The 20,157-nt window shown below is 37.1% G+C and overlaps 1 protein-coding gene across 1 annotated transcript in view; it reads left to right on the top strand.

The window, feature by feature from the left end:
* CDC14B (cell division cycle 14B) overlaps nt 1-20,157 on the top strand; it is a 119,377-nt gene that overhangs the window by 65,446 nt on the left and 33,774 nt on the right. Inside the window, exons 2-5 of the mRNA XM_052645055.1 lie at nt 4,809-4,899; nt 5,444-5,519; nt 7,444-7,536; nt 19,439-19,515. Coding sequence (XP_052501015.1) covers nt 4,809-4,899; nt 5,444-5,519; nt 7,444-7,536; nt 19,439-19,515 — 337 coding nt within the window. The remainder of the gene's footprint in view (nt 1-4,808; nt 4,900-5,443; nt 5,520-7,443; nt 7,537-19,438; nt 19,516-20,157) is intronic.

Raw genomic sequence — 20,157 nt, 5'->3', positions numbered from 1 at the left:
TTCAGGCTTCAGGCAAAAAGCCTGTGTTAAGATCCTGATTCTGCTACTTTAGAAGTTTGTGACTTTGCTCAGGTTCATTATTTTGCTTCTTTAGGTTAGGTTTCCTTTCCTGAAAAATACTGATAGTAGTAGTAGCATTTGCTTTATATTAATGAGCTTATTAATGTAATACCTGGCACTAAACTCTCAATAATTGTTAGTTGCCATTGTTTTATGAACATTTCTTCCTGTGCTCCTCTTGGTTACTCCTCATCTCAAGGAAACAAGGGACTAACGATAGATGAGAATGATGGCTAGTAGCCCTCTCTGAAGGACAGTCACTGTTCAGGTGGAGCCTGTTCTTTGGCCTGTTCTTTCTTATTCCCAGGAGATGTGAATTTTCCCTTCTGCTTGTCTGACAGTGAGCTCACTGAGGGCAGACTTCACTACCCCATAGGGAAGACTTGCACTTCTCCAGTTCCTCTGCCAGGACTTGTGAAGTCAGTCTGGTTCCAGGAGGAAAACAGAATGAGTGGGAGGCTTATTGTGTTTAGAGTTCTTTTCATCATTTCTACTAAAAAGTAGATACTGTGTTATCATTGCCACCAGACTACTACATACATTTCTCAATTGGTTTAGAATATAACTCTCTCTATTTTATGATTAACTGGGCTTCTCTGGTAGCTCAGACAGTAAAGAATCTGCCTGCAATGCAGGAGACCTGGGTTTGATCCCTGGATTGGGAGGATCTCCTGAATGAGGGCATGGCTACCCAGTCCAGTATTCTTGCCTGGAGAATTCCATGGACTGAGGAGCCTGGTGGGCTACAGTCCAAGGGGTCGCAAAGAGTCAGACATGACTGAGCAACTAACACTTTTCATCCCAATAGCTAGTTGTTATGTAGGAAAATGTTGTTAATGTAACAAATACTTATTAAAGGAAGAGGTAGTAAACTAGAGACCCATAAGCTATATCAGAACTGTAGACAAATTTGGCACAAGGATGGATTTTGAATGTTCTTGTCAATATTTAAAAACCATGAGATTTAACATACTTCTACTGTATCTTTTCTGTCAAAGAAGCAGGAGTGGTAACTGTGTGACAGAGTGTAGGGCGAGAAAGTTTACCACTTCAGTACTTCAGTTTTGTTTTTGACTGCAAACACATTAAAGGGAGGACACATGGGTTTACAATAGGATAGTAAGTTTAATCATGAACTTTTAATCAAAATGTTTTAAAGAGACCTATTTTCCAGCTCCAGTTTTCTAATAAATAGCTCTCATCCCAGCACTCTGGCCTCTATTGCAGTTTATCACAATATGACTCTAGGATAACAATTTGAGAATATCTTGTGCACAGGTAATTGGACATGAGAAAATCAGTGATTCTTCCTCACCCTGTAATATATAAAATATTTCCTTTGGGAACTGAATTTCAGGTTTGGACTTGGAGGGGAAAATCTCTCCCCATTTCTGTGTAGCTCCTTCCAGTTTTATTTGGGTTTGTTAAAAGAAACTGGATTTCAAGAGATGGTAGCACTAACCAGTTCTGTTGTTTAGAAGTGTGCAAAGGACATTTTCTAGATTGTCTTATCCTGTGTTTACTGAATACTTTGTGTCTTAATGAAGTCAGCTTTGGAAGAACACTTTTAGCCGGCAACTTTACTTTTCAAAAGCTTTATAATTTTGAATAGGTAATATGTGCTACAAAATTCAAAAGTTACAAAAATGAATAAATCTTTCTTACCATAACTTCTCTAATTACAGATAGTTTCCCCCTATAAAGACAAACACCAGGTTTTTTGTGTGTTTCCTTCCAGAGATATGCAAGATTTCATATATAATCATATACATGTGTTTTAAATATGTACCTATAAATCATTCAGCCTGTAAACACCTGTAAAGATGTCCATCTTGGCAATCTTGCCAGTGTTCAATTTTCATCCTTGGAAATTTCTGCCAAATTGCCTTTTGTTGCCCTTCATGGAGGTTGTCACAGTTTGCATTCTTACCCACAGACTATGAGAGTGCCTGTTTCCCCACCTCACCAACACAGTGCTTATCAAACTCCTTCCATTTTTGCCAGTCTGAAGGAAAAGTAGCACCATATAGTTTAAATTTTATTTTTATTATTTCTCCCTAAGATAAAATTGAAGTTGGGTGTGTTCTTGAAAATATTTTTCTAGTTTATGTCGTGAATTTGTATTTATTGCCATGAAGACTATTTTTTAAATGTTTACCAGTTTAAGATATTCTCATAGCTTATAGATATTTTCATTTAGAAAGATATTCTTCATTAAAAAATAATTCAGTGTTTTGTTTTTTACACTTAAAAACATCTGGTCTGTCTGGAAGTTTAGAATAAGGTTAGGAGATAATGCAGGTTTACTTTTGAGGCAAAAATGTATATTTTGTGATATATAACGTGTATATTCTATTGAGATGACAAGTAAGAGTGTAATTCTTGGGAAAGAGAAGTTACTGTATTGCTGGTTCGTCTTAAGGGAGAGTCATTGCAAACATTTTTCACGGATTATTAAAATAACTCTTTTCTGTAGGAATCCTAGAATACAGAAGGAAGTAAAAATCCCCCATAATCCCACTGCCATATTATATACAACAAAATTAGGACCGTATTCATACTGCAACTTACTTTTGTTTTCACTGGAGACTAACACAGGTTTAGAAAATTCTTAAATTGTCGTTTAGCATCGCGTCAGAATTCCTGTTTTTCAACCATCCAAACACTTTTCTGAGGAGAAATCTAAGGCCTTTAAAGGAATGAATGACCTCTGCTTTAGGCGTACCTTTAAAAGGCCCCTGTAAAAGGAGACACCGGCACTCAGGGGAGACACTCAGCGAGTCTCCACCCCAGGGCGGAGGGCGCTCCAAGCCCGCGGGGTTTGTCGAGGCTCCGACGTCTCCGTGCGGCCTGGCTGTAGCGTCCCCTGGTGGCGGCGGCGAGGACGGCTGAGCACAAGGTTGGGGGTCAGATCCACTGCCAAGCCCTTCTCTTCCGAGAAATCCTTTTAATCGGTTTGGGAGCCGCTTTCTTAACCAGGCCCGCGTTTGCCTCTGTGACCTTCTGCTGCACCTCCGGACTTTGAGTAGAGACTTGCGGCGCTGGAGGGGCCTGCTCTGCAGATGACCGGCCGCCGAGTGGCCCCGAGGCGGGGCGAAACTCAGCCCGGGCGGCTGGGGCTGGTTTCCGCACCCGTCCCTCACCACCCCGTCTGGGGCGTTTGTGAAGTTTTGAACTTCCGGGGTTGGTTCTCCTGAGCTTTTGGTGGGGTGGCCGGCCGAGGGGCGTCGCTGTGCCGAGTGTTTGGGCGCGGCCCTTTAAACTTTTTTGCTTTTTAAACTTCGGGGGTGTGGTCGCGGCCCTCCTCTCCCCGGCCGCCCAGTACTTCCCTCTGCCCCGCCTTCCAGATGCTGTGGAGTCATGAGCCGGGAGGGTGCAGGGACCCCTTTGGTGGCCGAGGTGATCAGAGGTGAGTGCGGAGGGTGCGCCTCTGGGACACCCCCTATTTAGAGGGCATCGGGCAGTGCCCAGGGGTCGAGGAGCCCCCATTGCTGCTCAAGACGCGCCTTTAAACTTTGGAATCAGGGCCGAGGCTGTCTCATGGGCGTGGGTGGCCTCCCGGGACTCCTAGTGCTCAGACGTGGTCCTGCTTTGGGGGTGAATCCGCATTGACGTGTGCACTTGGGACCCTTGTGTCCTTACACCATGGCTCGTAGGCTCTCCGCCTCGGAGCAAAATCCCTGGTCGCTGTGCATGGGGATCAAGGGTCATTTGTGGTTGAAAGGAGTAAGCTCCGTCATCTGTTTGAGTGTTTGTGGTTGCTAGAAGTTTTAGTTGACGCATTCACAAGAAAAATATAGCAATTGGGTGCACTGAATTGTAGACAAAAATTGCTTAAATTACTGTTTGGGAAAGGGATGCCAGCTGGCGTCTGTTGTTTCTTACTATTTTAAGGGTTGTGCTTGATTTTGTCATAATTTGAATGTAAGTAGTCTGCTAGCACTACTATTAGTATTACTACTACTAGTTATTGCGGCATACTGCTTCCCCAAGGATTTTGGGGCAACTCTTTTTGGGGTGGGGTGGGAAAGGAAGGGTGGAGCCTCCTAGCATTACTCTGTTAACATTCTTGCTAAACCTCATAGCAGCTCCTAACTTCATTTATGCAATGCAGGTTCATCTCTTACTTATCATACAGAAAACTTTCATTGCCTCTGTTATAATGGTAATTTGTCTGATTGTAAAAATCACTGCAGATGTAGTGGTTCCGGATCAAAAAAAAAGTGACCCCCAAGAACACTGGATAACCAGGATTTGTTTTGTGTTCTGGAGCCGTAAAGATTAATTTTGAAGCAATTTTGAGAGCGTTGTCTTTCTGCTGAAAACATAGCTTCTTATTGAAATAACTTTTTAGGATGTCTTGAAAATATAGCAAAACATAGGGAGAATCATCAAGGCTGGTGGTCTAGCCATGAAATGCCTGCTGCCTTGCTGAAATTTTTAAATCTAGAAGAGCTAATGTTTTGCAATGAGAGATTCATCCAAAAATTGAGTTGTATCACTATGTGAAAAGTCGCTTACAGCTCTTGAAACTAATATTTGAAAGCAACTTCTCCTTTTTAAAAATTGCTTATTTATTATTACCCACCAAAATAGAACATTTTGAAGTTACCCACTGATACCCTTACCATAGGTAAAACATGCATGGAAAAGAAATTTTTTTACTTCATCTGAAAAGAGTTGCATCATGATATATGAAACGTTGTTAATAATGTGAAGGAAGGAACATTACAATTTTTCCGTTTCAGATCGCCTTTGTTTTGCCATTCTCTTCAGCAGACCAAAGAGTTCATCAAATGTACATTATTTCAGCATAGATAATGAACTTGAATATGAAAAGTAAGTATTGCTTTTTAAAAGATTGTTAGTAACTTTTGTTTATTTTGAAAAATCTGAAGGTATGTTTATAAAACTGGAACATTGCAAATCTGTTGATTGTTAGTTGCAGCATGATGATTTTAATCCTTGGTAATAAAACATCCTTAGGAGGGGAAAAATCAAAAAGTGAAAGAATTCTCCTAAGTTTAACAATTTACATTTGAAATTATAATAGTTTACAGTATAATGAGATATAAACTAGTATACTAAGTTAGATGATTTTGCCAGTGGAAAAATGTGTGGAAAAATAGCCTTTTTTATTCAGAAAGTATTTTTATGTATTATTTGAGGTTAAATTTAAAGGTGTTGTAGCCCTTTTCGTGTTTTTTAATAGTCATCTTTTACCAGAGTATTTCTTCTATTAGTCAATAACGTTTACGTTATATGACCTATAATAATTTGGTGTGTACTTTCTTGCTTTGTTTTGGTCTCGTAGCTACAAAAAGGCAGTTATATTCAGAGCATCTGGAACATGCATACACATTTTTGTGTTTCATTTTTGCAGCTTCTACGCAGATTTTGGGCCACTCAATCTAGCAATGGTTTACAGATACTGCTGCAAGATAAATAAGAAATTAAAGGTAAAGTACTTTTTACTGAGGTTTCATTTAAGTAATCATTATTAGCCTGATCTTGTGGGGAGGAGGGGGAATCTATTTTTAAAAAGGCAATGCCATGTTTTTCACTACAGTGGTGTTTGGGACATACATGTGGTTTATTGTTTTATGAAGTCATAGTGTATCTATTTGTTTTTCTAGAGTTTTGATGGAATGGTTTAAGTTTGGGTCATTTGATTCTGATTTGGATTGGTGATGTTTAGGTACTTGAAAAGCCAAAGTGGAAGCTGTTAATAAAGTGAATCTCTTAGTGGCTGAGCTAATAGAACTGAAACTTAACAAGAGAAGCTTTCCTTCCTTTGGTCTTGGTTCTTTCTCCCTTCACTGTGATAGGGAATGTTAGGGGACTAAGAGAAATCAGGTCATCTGTTATTATACCTTGAAATCAGTTATTAATACCTTGAATCTCTCATGATATTTTACTACTTGTGACTCTTTACTTGACCCTTTACACATATGATTAAGGAGTAGGGAAACAGGAGCAAACAGCATATATTTAAGATTCTATCACTAAATTATAAGAGCATGTTACTGTTGGTTTGAACTTAGACCTTATTCATCTATTTTTTTAAAAACTTTTAATTATTAGTTTTATAAAATAAGAAGTTTATATACTGCTATCAATTCCAAGAGTCACTGTAAATTCTCAAGTAGAAATACTGGATTTAGGGTTGGGTACTCTTTAAAAACAAGTTTATTCAGTTGATTATTTATTAGACTACTACACAGAAATAAAACTCATTGTCAACTAAAAATTATATTACATGAAAATTAATTAGTGAGTAAGGCAGATGTTTTCTCCCTTGAACATCAGACTTAAAATTACACATCAGAAATACTTGGCCATCTAAGGACTTTTATACTTTGGGTCAGTGAAGATTATATTCATCCTTTTTTCAAAATTAAAAAATCATTAATATTTACTAGAACAACTTGTAGAGTATTGACCATCTAACCTGATTGAAACTTTGATTCCTGTTCAATTAATAGTGATAAAAATGTGTTGAGAATTTATAGTAAGAGTGTCTTATGCTTAGATTGCTTGAGGGCTGGTTGGGTTATTGTTTTTTTAAATCAACTTGGATCTCTTACTCTGTGTAAACAACTAAAGGAAAATTCATCATGTACACATTCATTGAAATACTCAAACACTGGCTCACAGAAGTGAAGGAATACTGTGCTTATTCAGCTGAATATGTCCTATTTCTTACTCTTAATTGAAACATTTCAACTCAAGTTAGTACAGTACATGTAAGGAAGTATTAACAAATCATGTTGTTCCTTTGATTTTACTTTCTATATCCTTTTTATTTTTAACTTAATCAAGAACAGAGCATCCTAGCAACACCCCAGGAACAGCCCGTTTACCCTCTCCTGGTTATCTCTGTACCACCCTCCTCACTCCACTCCTCCCTACCCCATTCACTATCCTGATTTCTAACAGAATGAATTATTTTACCTATTTTTGTACCCTTTTCTTTTAATTTAAAGTTTTCAGGAATAGATTTTTCAACAAAATCAGACAATAGGGAAAGGAAAAACTATCTCTTTCACTGCCTTTTCCAGCTTTTATGTGTTCTTTCAGAGATAGTCTATACTTACAAAGTATATCTGTTTGTATCTCCTCCTTTTAAAAAGATTGAAGTGTGGTTAATTTATGATATATTAGTTTCAGGTGTTTCCTCCCCCACTCTTTAATTGTATATTTGTTCTATTCCAAGAGTATGTCTTTTATGGGAATGTACATGGTATTTTTGAGTATCAATTTAAAAAGTCTTTCTGAATGTTTCAACATTGTGAGATCCCGAATTTATCTTAATCACAAAATAAAGTTTTTGAAAACTTGAAATTAGAAAGGAAATACTAGCAACTGTTTATCTTTATGCAGTCCATTACAATGATGAGGAAGAAAATTATACATTTTACTGGCCCTGATCAGAGAAAACAAGCAAATGCTGCTTTCCTTGTTGGATGTTATATGGTAAGTATTTAACTACTTTTCTAATATATTAGTGAAATCATGTACAACAGTGGTACTTGTAGTTGGCGTTTTGATATTACTTTTTTCTAAGACATCTTGATTTCTTGCCAGAAAGAACATCTTTGGCTTTATAAAAATTGACCAAGTGGGAAAGTCTATGGAGAGGGTAAGGGGTATATGGGAGATATCTATAACTTCTACTCAGTTTTGCTGTTCTGAACCTGAAACTGCCTTTAAAAAAGTCTATTTTAAAAAAAAGATCAACTACTGTGAATACCTTTTTAAGTGTTATGGCACTTAAGTTTAGAAAATAATGACCCAAAGCTATGTTTCTATTAAGTCATGATACATGTAGTAAAGTTATGAAAATAGAGTCAGGATTTCGATTGGTTTATAAAAACAAAACCAAGATACATAAAAAGTGTATCACATGTGGTTAGAGTTCTTTATAATCTGAGCACAGGCAGTATTTCCCCCACTGAGGTATGATTCTGAACATCTCAAAGCATATAGCAGAAGGACATGGCATGTCAATATTCTAGGAGAATGGGTAACATACTGTGTAGATTATACACAGCATTGAGTGGGTGGGCTGTTTAGGTCCTTGGAAGACTATTTTGGAATAGCCAGTATTTCATAACTTCTGAGTTTCATTTATTTGTAAATATCATGGAAAGTATTTGGTTATTTAGAGTCAGGTTTTGTTTAGTGCTTTCATTCATCTCTAGGAGTACCTAAGTGACAGATTTTCCTAAATAAGCCAAGAGGTCCTTCTGGAGTGGTGTTCTTCATGTTTTTGGCGGTGTGGAACCTAGCTGCTCTACTAAATGGGGAAAAATATCAAGTACTTATTCTAGATTAAAAAAAGGGTTGGTGCTGGAGTTCTTGAGGTAAGTTGTTTCTTCCCCCAGGATGCTTCTGTAATGCTTTCACTTAAAACTATTTTTCTGACGTGTAGTTTGAAAATTTGGAATTTACAGGGATTAGACCAAAAAGTTCACGGTACTTGTTGAAATTGCACCTCAAAATAGTTGGATAGTTTTCTTTTCTATGTTTATGGTATATCGTTAACAACAATGACTAAGGCCTTTTTGGGGTTTGTGTTTGTTTATGTTCACAAAAGTAATCAGAGAAGCGATTCTGAGATAACTAAGTTTTATTATCATCTCTGAATGTATGAAACACAGGTTGTAGATTATGTTTCTTAAAATTTTTTTTTTTTTAAGCTTACCCAGATAAGGACTTATACTTTTTGGCTTTTGTCATCTTTCCTGATGTTTATTGTACTTAGCAGCAAAACTCCTGAGGGGTCAGTGCTGGTAGGGGGCTATGCAGGATCCCAAGAGAAAGAGAATGAAGAAGGTAGCTGTTTTAAGTGGGGTATTTGGTCCCATTACTTGGCTAATCACTGGGGAGAGGAACACCACAGATTAAACTGTGATAACTTTCCAGGAAAAAGGACACAGCCTGAATTCTTGGTGTTCATAAGTATTAAAGGGAACCCTGAAGAAATGGCTTTTGGTGTAACAGTAAAAGTCTTTCTTGCCCAGGAAAAAAATCTGGAATGGCTGAAGTTGTTTCATTTAAGAGAATGTTCTCCTGAGCAGAACACACAGCACTCTCCAGGGCTACTTCGGGGTCAGCCAGTCGTCTCTCTCTGGTCAGATGAGATGATCTCTAAAATGGTGGGATCTTGAGTAGCCAGATATGGTAACTTCATCCCTTAGAGGGTAGCTGTGGGTATGGTAGGAACCAAGGGTTGTCTTGGAAATAAAACACTTCATAATTGTATAAATAAGAAATCTTTTTAGATTATTTGCTGCTTTTTTTTTTTTTTAGCTAGTGAAAAAACTAGCTATGGATCAATACCCATTGGCCTATTGATTGACAATGTGTTGGCATACTGGTTCCCAGTTTGGTGTTAGCCTTTTGACTTTGTTTATGGTTGTATTTTGGCATGTAGAAGTTTATTTTTCTACAGCTAATATGTTTTAGATTTAGAAATCCATCCAGGGTTTTACACTCCCAGGTTAGCACTGATTTAACTGGTTGGGAAAATGCCAGGTAAACAATTACACTTGAGTTCATTCCTCTGTTCAGAAGCCAGCTTGGCAGGAGGTTTATGGCTCTTGGCTGTAGCAAATGGCTTTGTAGCCATGACTGGCTGGCTCAAGGAGGAGATTGGGGCTATAATGATGCTAGGTGGGGAAACAGGAGAAAAACTTCTAAGAAAAGGAGATTTATTAATAGTAGCAAGGCAGTGTCAAGACATAAGTGTGGATACCCCAAGTAAATAAGTAAGTAAGTGGTATAGGTTTGATCTGATTGAAGACTATGGAGTTCTCCGATTAAAGATTTATAGGGATGAGTGAGAATTCCTTAAAAATTGACCTTCAGGTCTGATGACCTTTTCTGAAGTTGTTTGAGGAATTTTGGAGATAATAAGGCTTTTTAATGACTGACTTAGAGGGTGGTGTAGTAATATTAACACAAAAGCAAAAAGTCTGGAGGAAGTATAGTCAGGAAGAAGTATTCCAAATGGACTGATTCTGTTTAAAAGGACTGACTGTCTTTTTATTAAACTCTGGGCCTCTGAAAGGAACCATTCTCCTTTCATCCTATGCAAAAGGACCTAATAGAGGGTGTGGAGAGAGTGAAAGGATAAAGTTAGTAATTCTGTTTATTTTTTTTACCGTAACAACAGAAGCAGTTAGGCTTTACAAATACTTAAAATACTCAAATACTTAAAATAGGATTGACATGTCTGTACTTATATTTAGTCTTTTTGTCAGATGGTCGGGCACCATGTGTGGTGTAAGAAATAAGAAGAGCGGCTTGACTTTTCACTGTGTTTCTAAGTTTATGTGGCCTGGTAAATGGATTTGCCAGTTATCTGAAATATTAGAGTCTTGGATAACAAATTACGGTAAAACTAAAAATCTTTCTGTATCAGTCACGATAAAAGAGTTGAGGGACATAAAAGATAGCTGAGTTTTGTGTGTTTTTTTGTTTTGTTTTGTTTTTTTGAGAAAAGGATAATTTAATAATCATAGCATTTTACAAAATGATAAGTTTGCTGCCCTGTTGTGATAAGTCAGTGGCTGTTTCCTAGCCCGATTTTGGGGTGGTGGTACTTTAACCTGTCATTTCAAGTAAGGATGAAATTCTAAGTGGAAAAGTAAATGCTTTTCAAAACAAATTCACTTTTGTGAGAGCATTTCGAAAATAAAAGTTTGAAACTTTGTCATTTTGTTATAAAAAATGTGTACAAATCCCATGTTCGGCCCCTTGAGAAACTTAGAAAAATTTCTTTTAAAAGATACTTGTATCTTTATAAAAGCAGTGTGTGTTCACCAGTATAATTTTATCACGTGACTTTTTTTAGTCAGTGATCTGTTCTTTCATTTCAGTACATGTTGCATCATCTGTACACCCAGATTATATTTGTATTTCTCAATTAATCCACAATGTCTACACCAATATCTAATTCAGAACCATATATTGCATATGGTTGTTGTATACTTAAATCTCTGTCACACATGGTCCTTTTTAGCTAACATTGATTTTTTTTTTTTAAGAAACCAGACCTAGTTTCTTGTAGAAAGTTCCACCTTTTGAATTTCTCTGGTTTCTTCTTGGGGTTTTCGTTGTTGTTGTTGTTGTTGTTCTTTTTCTTTTATTTGTGGTATTTTTTAAACTTATTTCTCTATTATTTGTATTTCTTGTGAACTGAAAGTTGTATCAGTAGGTTTGCATTAGTAGTATATGTTATATCAATCAGAAACATAGAATACCTACATTACCATTAGTGATGCTGTGGCCACTGGATTAAATGCTAACCATCAAATCTCTTCAATATATTGTTTTGTCCTTATGATTTAAACATTCTGTGTGGGTTGATTTTGGAACTGTTTGTATATTCAGTTCCCTATCAACCATGCGTCTTCCCTATCAACAATCAAATATGCTTGATTGAATCAATCATTTTACTAGGGTATCAGTATAACATTTTTCTAATTATTCATTCTTCTTTCACTTATTAGCTGGCTTACATTTATGGGAATTAAGCTTTCCCTCATTCAGTTGGGACTCTTTGGTTACCCTGAAACCAATTTTCTTACCAAGAAGGCAGAGTGAATAGCCAGATCCCTTTAATAACCAGTTTTTGAAGTAAAGTATTACACTAATAGCCACAAAACAAAATTTTAAAACCAGCTTTAACAATATTTCAATAGATTTTTAACTCATTTGCTAAATATTTGAAAAATGTGTAGCACTATTCTAGCATCTGTTGATTGGCATTTAGGAAATTGGAAATTTACTAACCAAATGTACATCATTGCTGAACAGGATTAAAAAACTAGTGTAATCAATCCTGCACTTGCATTTACACATCATGGTAAATGATATATAATGATAAATTAAAGGGAGTTGATTGTTGTTGTTCAGTCACTAAATTGTGTCCAACTCTGTCACCCCATCCATGGACTACGGCACTCCAGGCTTCCCTGTTCTTCACCAACTCGGAGTCTGCTCAGACTCATGTCTGTTGAGTTGGTGATGCCATCTAACTCACCCTCTGTCTCCCCTTCTCCTCCTGCCCTCAATCTTTCCCAGCATCAGAGTCTTTTCCAGTGAGTCAGCTCTTCGCATCAGGTGGCCAAAGGTTTGGAGCTTCAGCTTCAATACGAGTCCTCCATTGAATATTCAGGGTTGGTTTCCTTTAGGATTGACTGGCTTGATCTCCTTGCTGTCCAAGGGACTCTCAAGAGTCTTCTCCAGCACAGCAGTTCGAAAACATCAATTCTTTAGTGCTTGGCCTTCTTATGGTCCAACTGTCACATCTGTCTGTATGTGACTACTGAAAAAAACCATAGGTTTGACTATACGGACATTTGTCGGCAAAGTGATTCTCTGCTTTTTAATACGCTGTTTGTCATAGCTTTTCTTCCAAGGAGCAAGTGTCTTTTAATATCATGGCTGCAGTCAGCATCTGCAGTGATTTTGGAACCCAGGAAAACAGTTTGTCACTGTTTCCATTTTTTCCCCCATTTTGGATGCCATGATCTTACTTTTTTGAATGTTGAATTTTAAGCCAGCTTTTTCATTCTCCTCTTTCACCTACATCAAGAGGCCCTTTAGGGATTTGATGGTTAGCACCTAATCCAGTGGCCATTTTTTGCACCAGTAGTGGTAATTTAGGCAGTCTCTTTTCTGATGTGATACAACATATACTAATGCACAAGCCTTCTATTGATACAACTTCCAGTTCACAAGAAATACAAAGAGTGGGGAAACAAATTTTAAAGACTATCTTTTTCAGTTACCATAGCCATTAATATCAAGAATTGAAATAGCTGAACTTGCACCTAGGCTTTTAAATCAAGATTTTAAAAAATTGAAGTGTATCAATCACATTAAAATTTATTAATATTTTAGTGAACACAGTTTTTAACATAATTACAATATATAATGATTCATTTTAGAAATGTCACCTTTTCTATTTAGTTTCTTACATGTATACTTTATAATAATAGTGGTATATTATTACACTGGAAGGAATAAACGTTAATTTCCAGTTGCAAACAGCTGTTTGGAAGAGGCCATTGTAAAGGGTTTAGGGATTTCATTTCAGAAGTTGAAGGATTTAGGTTCAAATTGAGCTAGCTTTTAATTTCAGTCTGATAGACCATCTGGCACAAATTAAGCATGTACTAAATGTAATTTTCTGTCTTTTTTTGGTTCTGCCTACCATTATTACACCTTAAATCTGCTTTTTATATTAAAAAACAAAAATGATACCATTGTATTTTATGGGTCATCAGCTTTGGTTATATCTTACTGTCTCAACATTTATATTTTCATGCACATATACACTACTTAGCTCTTCCATAGGCTCAGTGTACTTTTGAGAACTTGCCTGGGAAATGAACCGTTGTTTCTAACATTTTCTGTGGTTAAAGCATCCTGAGTATAAAATAAATGACACAAGCAAACTGTTGGTACATAATTTGCAAGATTGCCCTCTTGTAATGTTTAATAGATTACTTTGTAGAGCTAATTATGATAACATACAGATTCCCTGTTCAAAATGTCACTGTCTATTATTATATTTTTGTTTTAAGCAATTTTTAAGCCTTCAGAATGGTTTACTTGTAAACATTTATACCAAAAATTGTGATACTGATGAAATTCTAGGAATATATTAATTCAGCCATCTGTGAGAGGAATTCTAAATTTCATTGAATTTGAGATTGCTTCAACAGTTGTAATAAGAGCTCAGGGGCTTAATTTGTTATTTAATGATGATCTTTTGAACCTGTCATCCATTTTTTCTTAATGATTTAATTATTTTGGACTCAGAAACTCAATGCTGGGTTAAGGTGGCTGCAAGGTGAAGGGATTAAACGAGAATTTAAAATAAGGCGAGCTGAGGGGAAAGTCTCTGGAAGCAGTGTGTGTGAATTCAGCTCAACAAACAGCAGTCTAGACAGGGTAACAGAGACTGGAAGACAGAACCAGGTGGGTCTGCCGAAGTGTTCGTAAACACCTATCTCTGGGCAAGCACTCTTCCTGGGTATCTGTGAAAGGCAGGGCAAACAGCAGCCAGGCAGAGGGGGTGTGAGGTGCACCAGAGCCACAGAAGGGGGCCAGCGTGGCCCTGTGGTGGAGGAAGCTGGCTGTCGTCACCATCGCTCATCACAGCTTTACTTCCCTTTCCACCTTGCTGAGCCTAACTGATATTTCTGCCCTCTGTGAGACTTGCTAGGGGCTAGCATTTATGGTGTTTGCAAATCTGTGAGGCTTCTGTACAATTTTGGACCCCATTCTTGTTTTAGTACTTGTTTTACACAGTTTCTTATCTAAAAATAAGGATTAAGAGTATGATCCAGGGTGAGCAGTTAACACCAGGGGTTAAAAAGTAATAGCTTGCCAGCTTTAGGTAACCCACAGAGTATTTATAATGTGTAGTTTGTTTTTGCTGATGTTTAAAATTTAGGTGTTTTTATTTTAAAAATTTGGGATTTTTGCTTTGTCTTAAAAAAAGTACCTGCTACTCACATAGAATATATCCATTTACCCTTATAGCCAAGGCAAATTCCTGCATATTTGTTAGTTGTCTGGCCATGGTAGAGATGTGTTTGCTACGCCAAAGTTCCAGTTTCCTTTTATTTAAATTGAACATCATTATACCAACCTACTGTACATACAAATAAAAGTAATTTGAGAGGTTAAAACTATTGAAATGTAAGGCCATCCCATTTTTTTCTTTTTAGAGTGATTTGGGATTTTCTTTTTTTAACTAGTATTTGTTAACTAGCAGGAACTGTGACAGTTATTTACTTTTTAAAATCACATAAATTGCTTGTTGCAGATAATCTTTTCCTTGTTCAACTTTTTCAGTCAGCAGTTGAATCTTTAAACCTGTTTCCAGTTTGCATTGATTTATGAAAATTGTATGTTAATCCGGATAGTGATTTTTTTTAAAAAAAGATCATCAAGTTCTTGGCATTGGAATGACTGTGTCATCTGGCTGATGTGGAAATAATTAAATACAAGAAACGTTGTGACATTTCTCCGTGAGAAATAGTTGAAAATAGTTTACTGGTTTATTGGGCTGCCACATTTGTTGTTGGAATTTAAATACCCTTTGTTATGATTAACTCAGATGACTTGGGTTTTTTAAACTCTGCCAAAGGCTTCTCTAAGTATATATATAAGGCTTCTCTAAACTTAAAAATGTTCTGTAGGAAAATAGAAATGGGAAGTACCTGTCTAAACAACTGTGCTTTATTATTTGAGACCTGAACTGTCAGAATTAAAACTATAAATGATCTTTTTCTTTCAGTCCACTAATTTACCCATTGCTACTTGAGCCTCTCCCAGTATTGAAACATAGATCAGCAATCCAAAATCAGAAGTTTTCAGAGAGGCTGGTTTAGGTAGATGGTAATTTTTTAAATGGGGGCAGTGAAAGTCGTAGAAATGGCTACAGTATTGTTCAGCAAAAAATAAACCAAAAAACCCCCACAGTATACAAAACGATGCTTTTCATGTATCATGAAAAGCACTACTGACTTCCTAAGTATTTTCTACCCCAGCATTTTATTTCTCCGGTGAGATTGCCTTTTGCTCCTTCAGAGACATTGCTTACCCTGGAGAGAGAGAACAGGTTTTCATTACTTACGTTTCCTAAGCCATGGGGCTTCCTTACCAGTACATTTCTGTACTTGCCACATTAAAAAAAAATTTTAGCCACTTTCAACAAACTGAAATGATCAGTTGGTAATAGTTTTTTGCATTACTTACTGTATTATCTCTTGGTCCTGTACAGACTGTGCCAACACTTAGTGGCTTACAGCAACGGGATCTTCTCTCTAACGGTTCCTGCGGGGAATGTATTTGAAAGTGGCTAACCTGGGTGTGTCTGCTTCTGGATTCAGCTGGGCTGTAGTCATCTGAAGGCATGACTGGAGTTAGACAGGACCCACTGCTTAGATGACCCGGTTTACATGCCCAGCAACTAGCACTGGTTATTGCCGAAGGTCCTCAGATCCTTGCCGTGTGGGCTGCCCTCACAAATAACAGCTTGATTTGCTTCGAATGAGGAGTCCTAAAGAAAGCACGGTAAAAGCCCCATTTTTATGATCTAGCCTCAGAAGTCACCTTCTAGCGTTAAATCCATCTGAGCCCCCAGGGAAGCCGGCCACTGTTTACAGAGTGGTGACCTGTTCATTAAGGGTGAAAATATCAGGAGGTGAATATTGTTGGGGCTGTCTTGGAAGTTAGCTATTACAGTTGTTTAATATATTGATATTTTCTATTTTGGGATAGCAACATGCAGTTAGGGTGACCATTCTATGTATATAGCTTTTCATGAAAATACACCGAAAGAATTTGATAAGCGTATAGCTTCCAAACTGCTGGGAATACAGTGATGCATCGTAAAATTGGATTGATTTAGAGTTTACTAATTTGAGAATTTAGGTTAATATAGGAGCCATTTTAAGGATTCTTCTCAAGAACAAATTAATGATAATTTTATTTGGGAAGGGCTTTTGACTAGGGAAGTGGGTATAGAATTAAGAATTATAGATTGTTAGAAAACATTTCTTTGATTGTTACATGTTTAGTCCTCTGGAGCTGCTATAACAAAATACCAGAGACTGGGGAGGCTTATAAATAACAGAAGTTTCTTTCTTACAGTTTTGGAGGCTGAGAGTCCAAGATAGGGCTGACAGCATAGTCCAATGAGTGCTCTTACATAGTGGAAAGGCCTAGGGGTCTCTCTGAAGTCCCTTTTATAATCTTGAGGGCTTCACTCGACCATCTCAAAGGCCACATCTAATACTACTATCACTTTTGGGGAGTTAGGTTTTAAACATGAATTTTAGATAGGACACAAACATTCAGATGATAGCATTTAAACTTACTCTGAATCTGTAAATTTCCTTCAGCTGATCTCGTTGTACCTAAAGTCTGTGTTTAAAAATTTCATCACTAGCAATTTACGTTTTTTATTTCCATAGGAAAAAATGTTACATTGTTTTTGGGTTCCTTGAACTGAATTTGTACTCACAATTATTTAATGTATTAGAGGCTGTTTTTGTTTTGAAAGTTAGAAGGAAATAATACCATTGCAATTTTAGTAACCAAAGAAACCAAGGAACTACTGTTTTGAGTTGGAGGAATTATCTTTAACCAGTGCTTAAGGAAAATTTTATATAATTTGAGAGAAGGTTGTATTAGAAATGTATATATATGCAAATACATAAGTGAATCAAATCTTGTTCTTACCCTCACTGACCCCCCAAAAAAGATTTAAAAGACTTTTTTTCTTAAAGTAATATATTAGATAAATATAAAATGTTGAATGCGATTATAGATGATTTTGATTAATTCATGGTAGTTTGCAACCTTCTATGAGTCAGTATTGCTGTTCTTGAAGATTTGTCTGAAACTTGATAAGAAAGCATTCCTTTGTTTTTGGGATTGATTGTTCTTTGCGGGTTTACATGCTGCTATAGATAAATACGTGTTAGAAGATTCTGTGTAGTTGATCATAGTTCTGTATTATTTTTAGAGTAAATGGGGTAAAATCATTTTTAGAAACAGGATAGACATTTCCATTTATGAGTCTTAAAACAAAATTGATAAAATGCCATCTGGAACCTGACTAGTTTTAAGATACATCCTTCTCTAAGTTTCAGAGATTCTTGCTGGATTTTTTATTTTTATAATTATTCTTAATCCAGTGATGTTTTTATATTTATACCAATGTGTTTTATCAATTATTTTAAAGTTTCCTAACTATTATGAGTGAATTTAAGTTCAGCAAATTAAGCATCAAATCAGAGTCCATACATGATTTATGCATGGGGAGTTACAGTGTAACGTAAGACTTGGATTCTCACTTCAGAACGTTCACAATTTGGTAGAAGAAACAGCTCATTTATATAAATCTAAGTAATGAAGATTTAAAAAATTTGTAGTTAGATCCTTTTGTGATTTATTTTTACCAGTCAAAATTCAAAGTGTATTTTATCCCAGAGTAAGCTTTAAAATTGAGTTGAATTTGGGTGATAAAATGTATGCCACATCTGATTCTTGTGGCCTCTCTCACCCCTTGTCTCTATATATGGGTGGAAAATGCCCTGCTGGAAGATTCTGAGTTGGAAAAAGACGTGCCTCTGGATAGATTGAGGGTCAGAAGTCCTAGGCAAGTTTACCTGGGGCTGTGGTGTGTCTTATTTAAAGGGATACCAGTGGAGCAGGTGAGGAAGAGGAGGAGAGAATGAGGCTAGTAAAATACTTCTGTAGTACTGGAAAAGGCATGGAGCAACAGCTATAAACTGAGAGAAAAGGACTGCAGACCTGAAATCATATATATGGTCCATAAATGTCAGGACAGAAAACCAGATACTTTAGAAATGCAAAGAGGTCCATCGACTGTGGCCCTCAAATGCTAAAAAATCTACTTGAAGTATTCTACCAGTTGAAAACTGAAGCATGACGTAGTTCTGAAGATAAAAGAAGCAAATGACAATAGTAAACAAATGAAGTTTCATAGGAAACCTGTACAATATCCTAAGTTGTTAAATCTAAATGGAAGGAGTTAATCAGCATCTTTGTTCCTCTCATCCGCCTCGCAGTCCCAGTCCATCCTCTAGGGCCGTCGCCCACATACTTCTTTAATATCGTTTCAGTATTTTAGAAGGGAGGTGGGTAAAAGCGTGTGCTTAGTCTAACATTTTGATTTATAAAATCTGTTCTTAAAATGCTACTTCTGGGCTTCCCTGATGGCTCAGTGGTGAAGAATCCACTTGCCCATGCAGGAGACATGGGTTCAACCCGTGATCCAGGAAGATCCCAAATGCTGCGGAGCCAGTAAACCCGTGTGCCACAACTATTGAGCCTGTGCGCTCGGGCCCGGGAGCCACAAATACTGAGTCCACATGCTGCAAATACTGAAGCCTACGCATCCTGGAGCCCGTGCCCCACAACGAGAGGTCACCGCAAGAAGAAGCCCACAACAATGCAACTAGAGAGTAGCTCCCAGTCTTCAGAACTAGAAAAAAGCCCGAGCGCAGCAGTGAAGACCCAGCACAGCCAAAAAATTAAAAAAAAAATTTTTTTTAATGCTACACTTCTCACCACAAAAGGTTGTAAAAAGTTGTTGGTTAGGGCTCTTATCGCAAGCAACAGAAACCAGCTATGCCAGCAGATCTGAACAAAAGAGAAATTCACTGAGAGGATACTGAGTGACTCGTAGGATCCTTGGGAAAGCTAGAGAACCAGGCTCAGCTGATTGGCTAAAAATTGTACAAAACTTAGTTCTCAGTGACAGTACCATATCTTTATTTAGAAGTAAATTGCCTTTTTCTTCTCTCTTCAAATGTAGGTTATATATTTGGGGAAAACTCCAGAAGACGCATATAGAATATTAATGTTTGGAGATGCGGCCTATATTCCTTTCAGGTAAATATAAGAACATTATGGTAGATTCATTTAATCAGGCCCTTGCCAGAAATACTGTGGTATGGTTGTTTCTGAAGAAGGAAAACCTGATAATCATTTTGGGGTGGGTGCAAATAACAGCATAGGTCTAGGCTGAGTAACAGTGACGCTACTGATGTTTTGTTGGGGTCGGGGGGATTGTTGTATGTACTGTAGGATGTTTAACAGCATCACTGTTAAACCACTAGATGTCAGCAATGCCTTCACCCCAGGAAGTGAATTATGAAAACCAAAAATGTCTCCAGACATTGTCAGATGTCTGTGGTGGTGGTGGTAAATCGCTTCTACATGAGAAATCAGAACCACTCCCACTGTTGAAAATTTGTGCTTTGTAATCAGATGAGAATCTTGGAGGTATAGTCTTCAAAACTACCATTTTCCAGTTCTGAGACGTGTTGGCCTTGAGGAGTTAAGAAATAAGTTTTCCCAATAATTAGAAGTTACTTCTGGGGCAGAAATGAACCCCCTTTTCTTGGGACACAGCAAGCAGAAATAGGGTGAGGTTGCTAATATAGTACCGCTACTTAAAAAAAACAAAACACCTGTGTCATAAAGGTAAGAGATAAGTAACGTTTTTATGTAAGTTAATGACATATCCTCATC

The sequence above is a fragment of the Budorcas taxicolor genome, chromosome 8, assembly GCF_023091745.1.
Source record: "Budorcas taxicolor isolate Tak-1 chromosome 8, Takin1.1, whole genome shotgun sequence".
Classification (NCBI taxonomy): domain Eukaryota; kingdom Metazoa; phylum Chordata; class Mammalia; order Artiodactyla; family Bovidae; genus Budorcas; species Budorcas taxicolor.
This window is presented reverse-complemented; position numbering and strand designations above follow the sequence as displayed.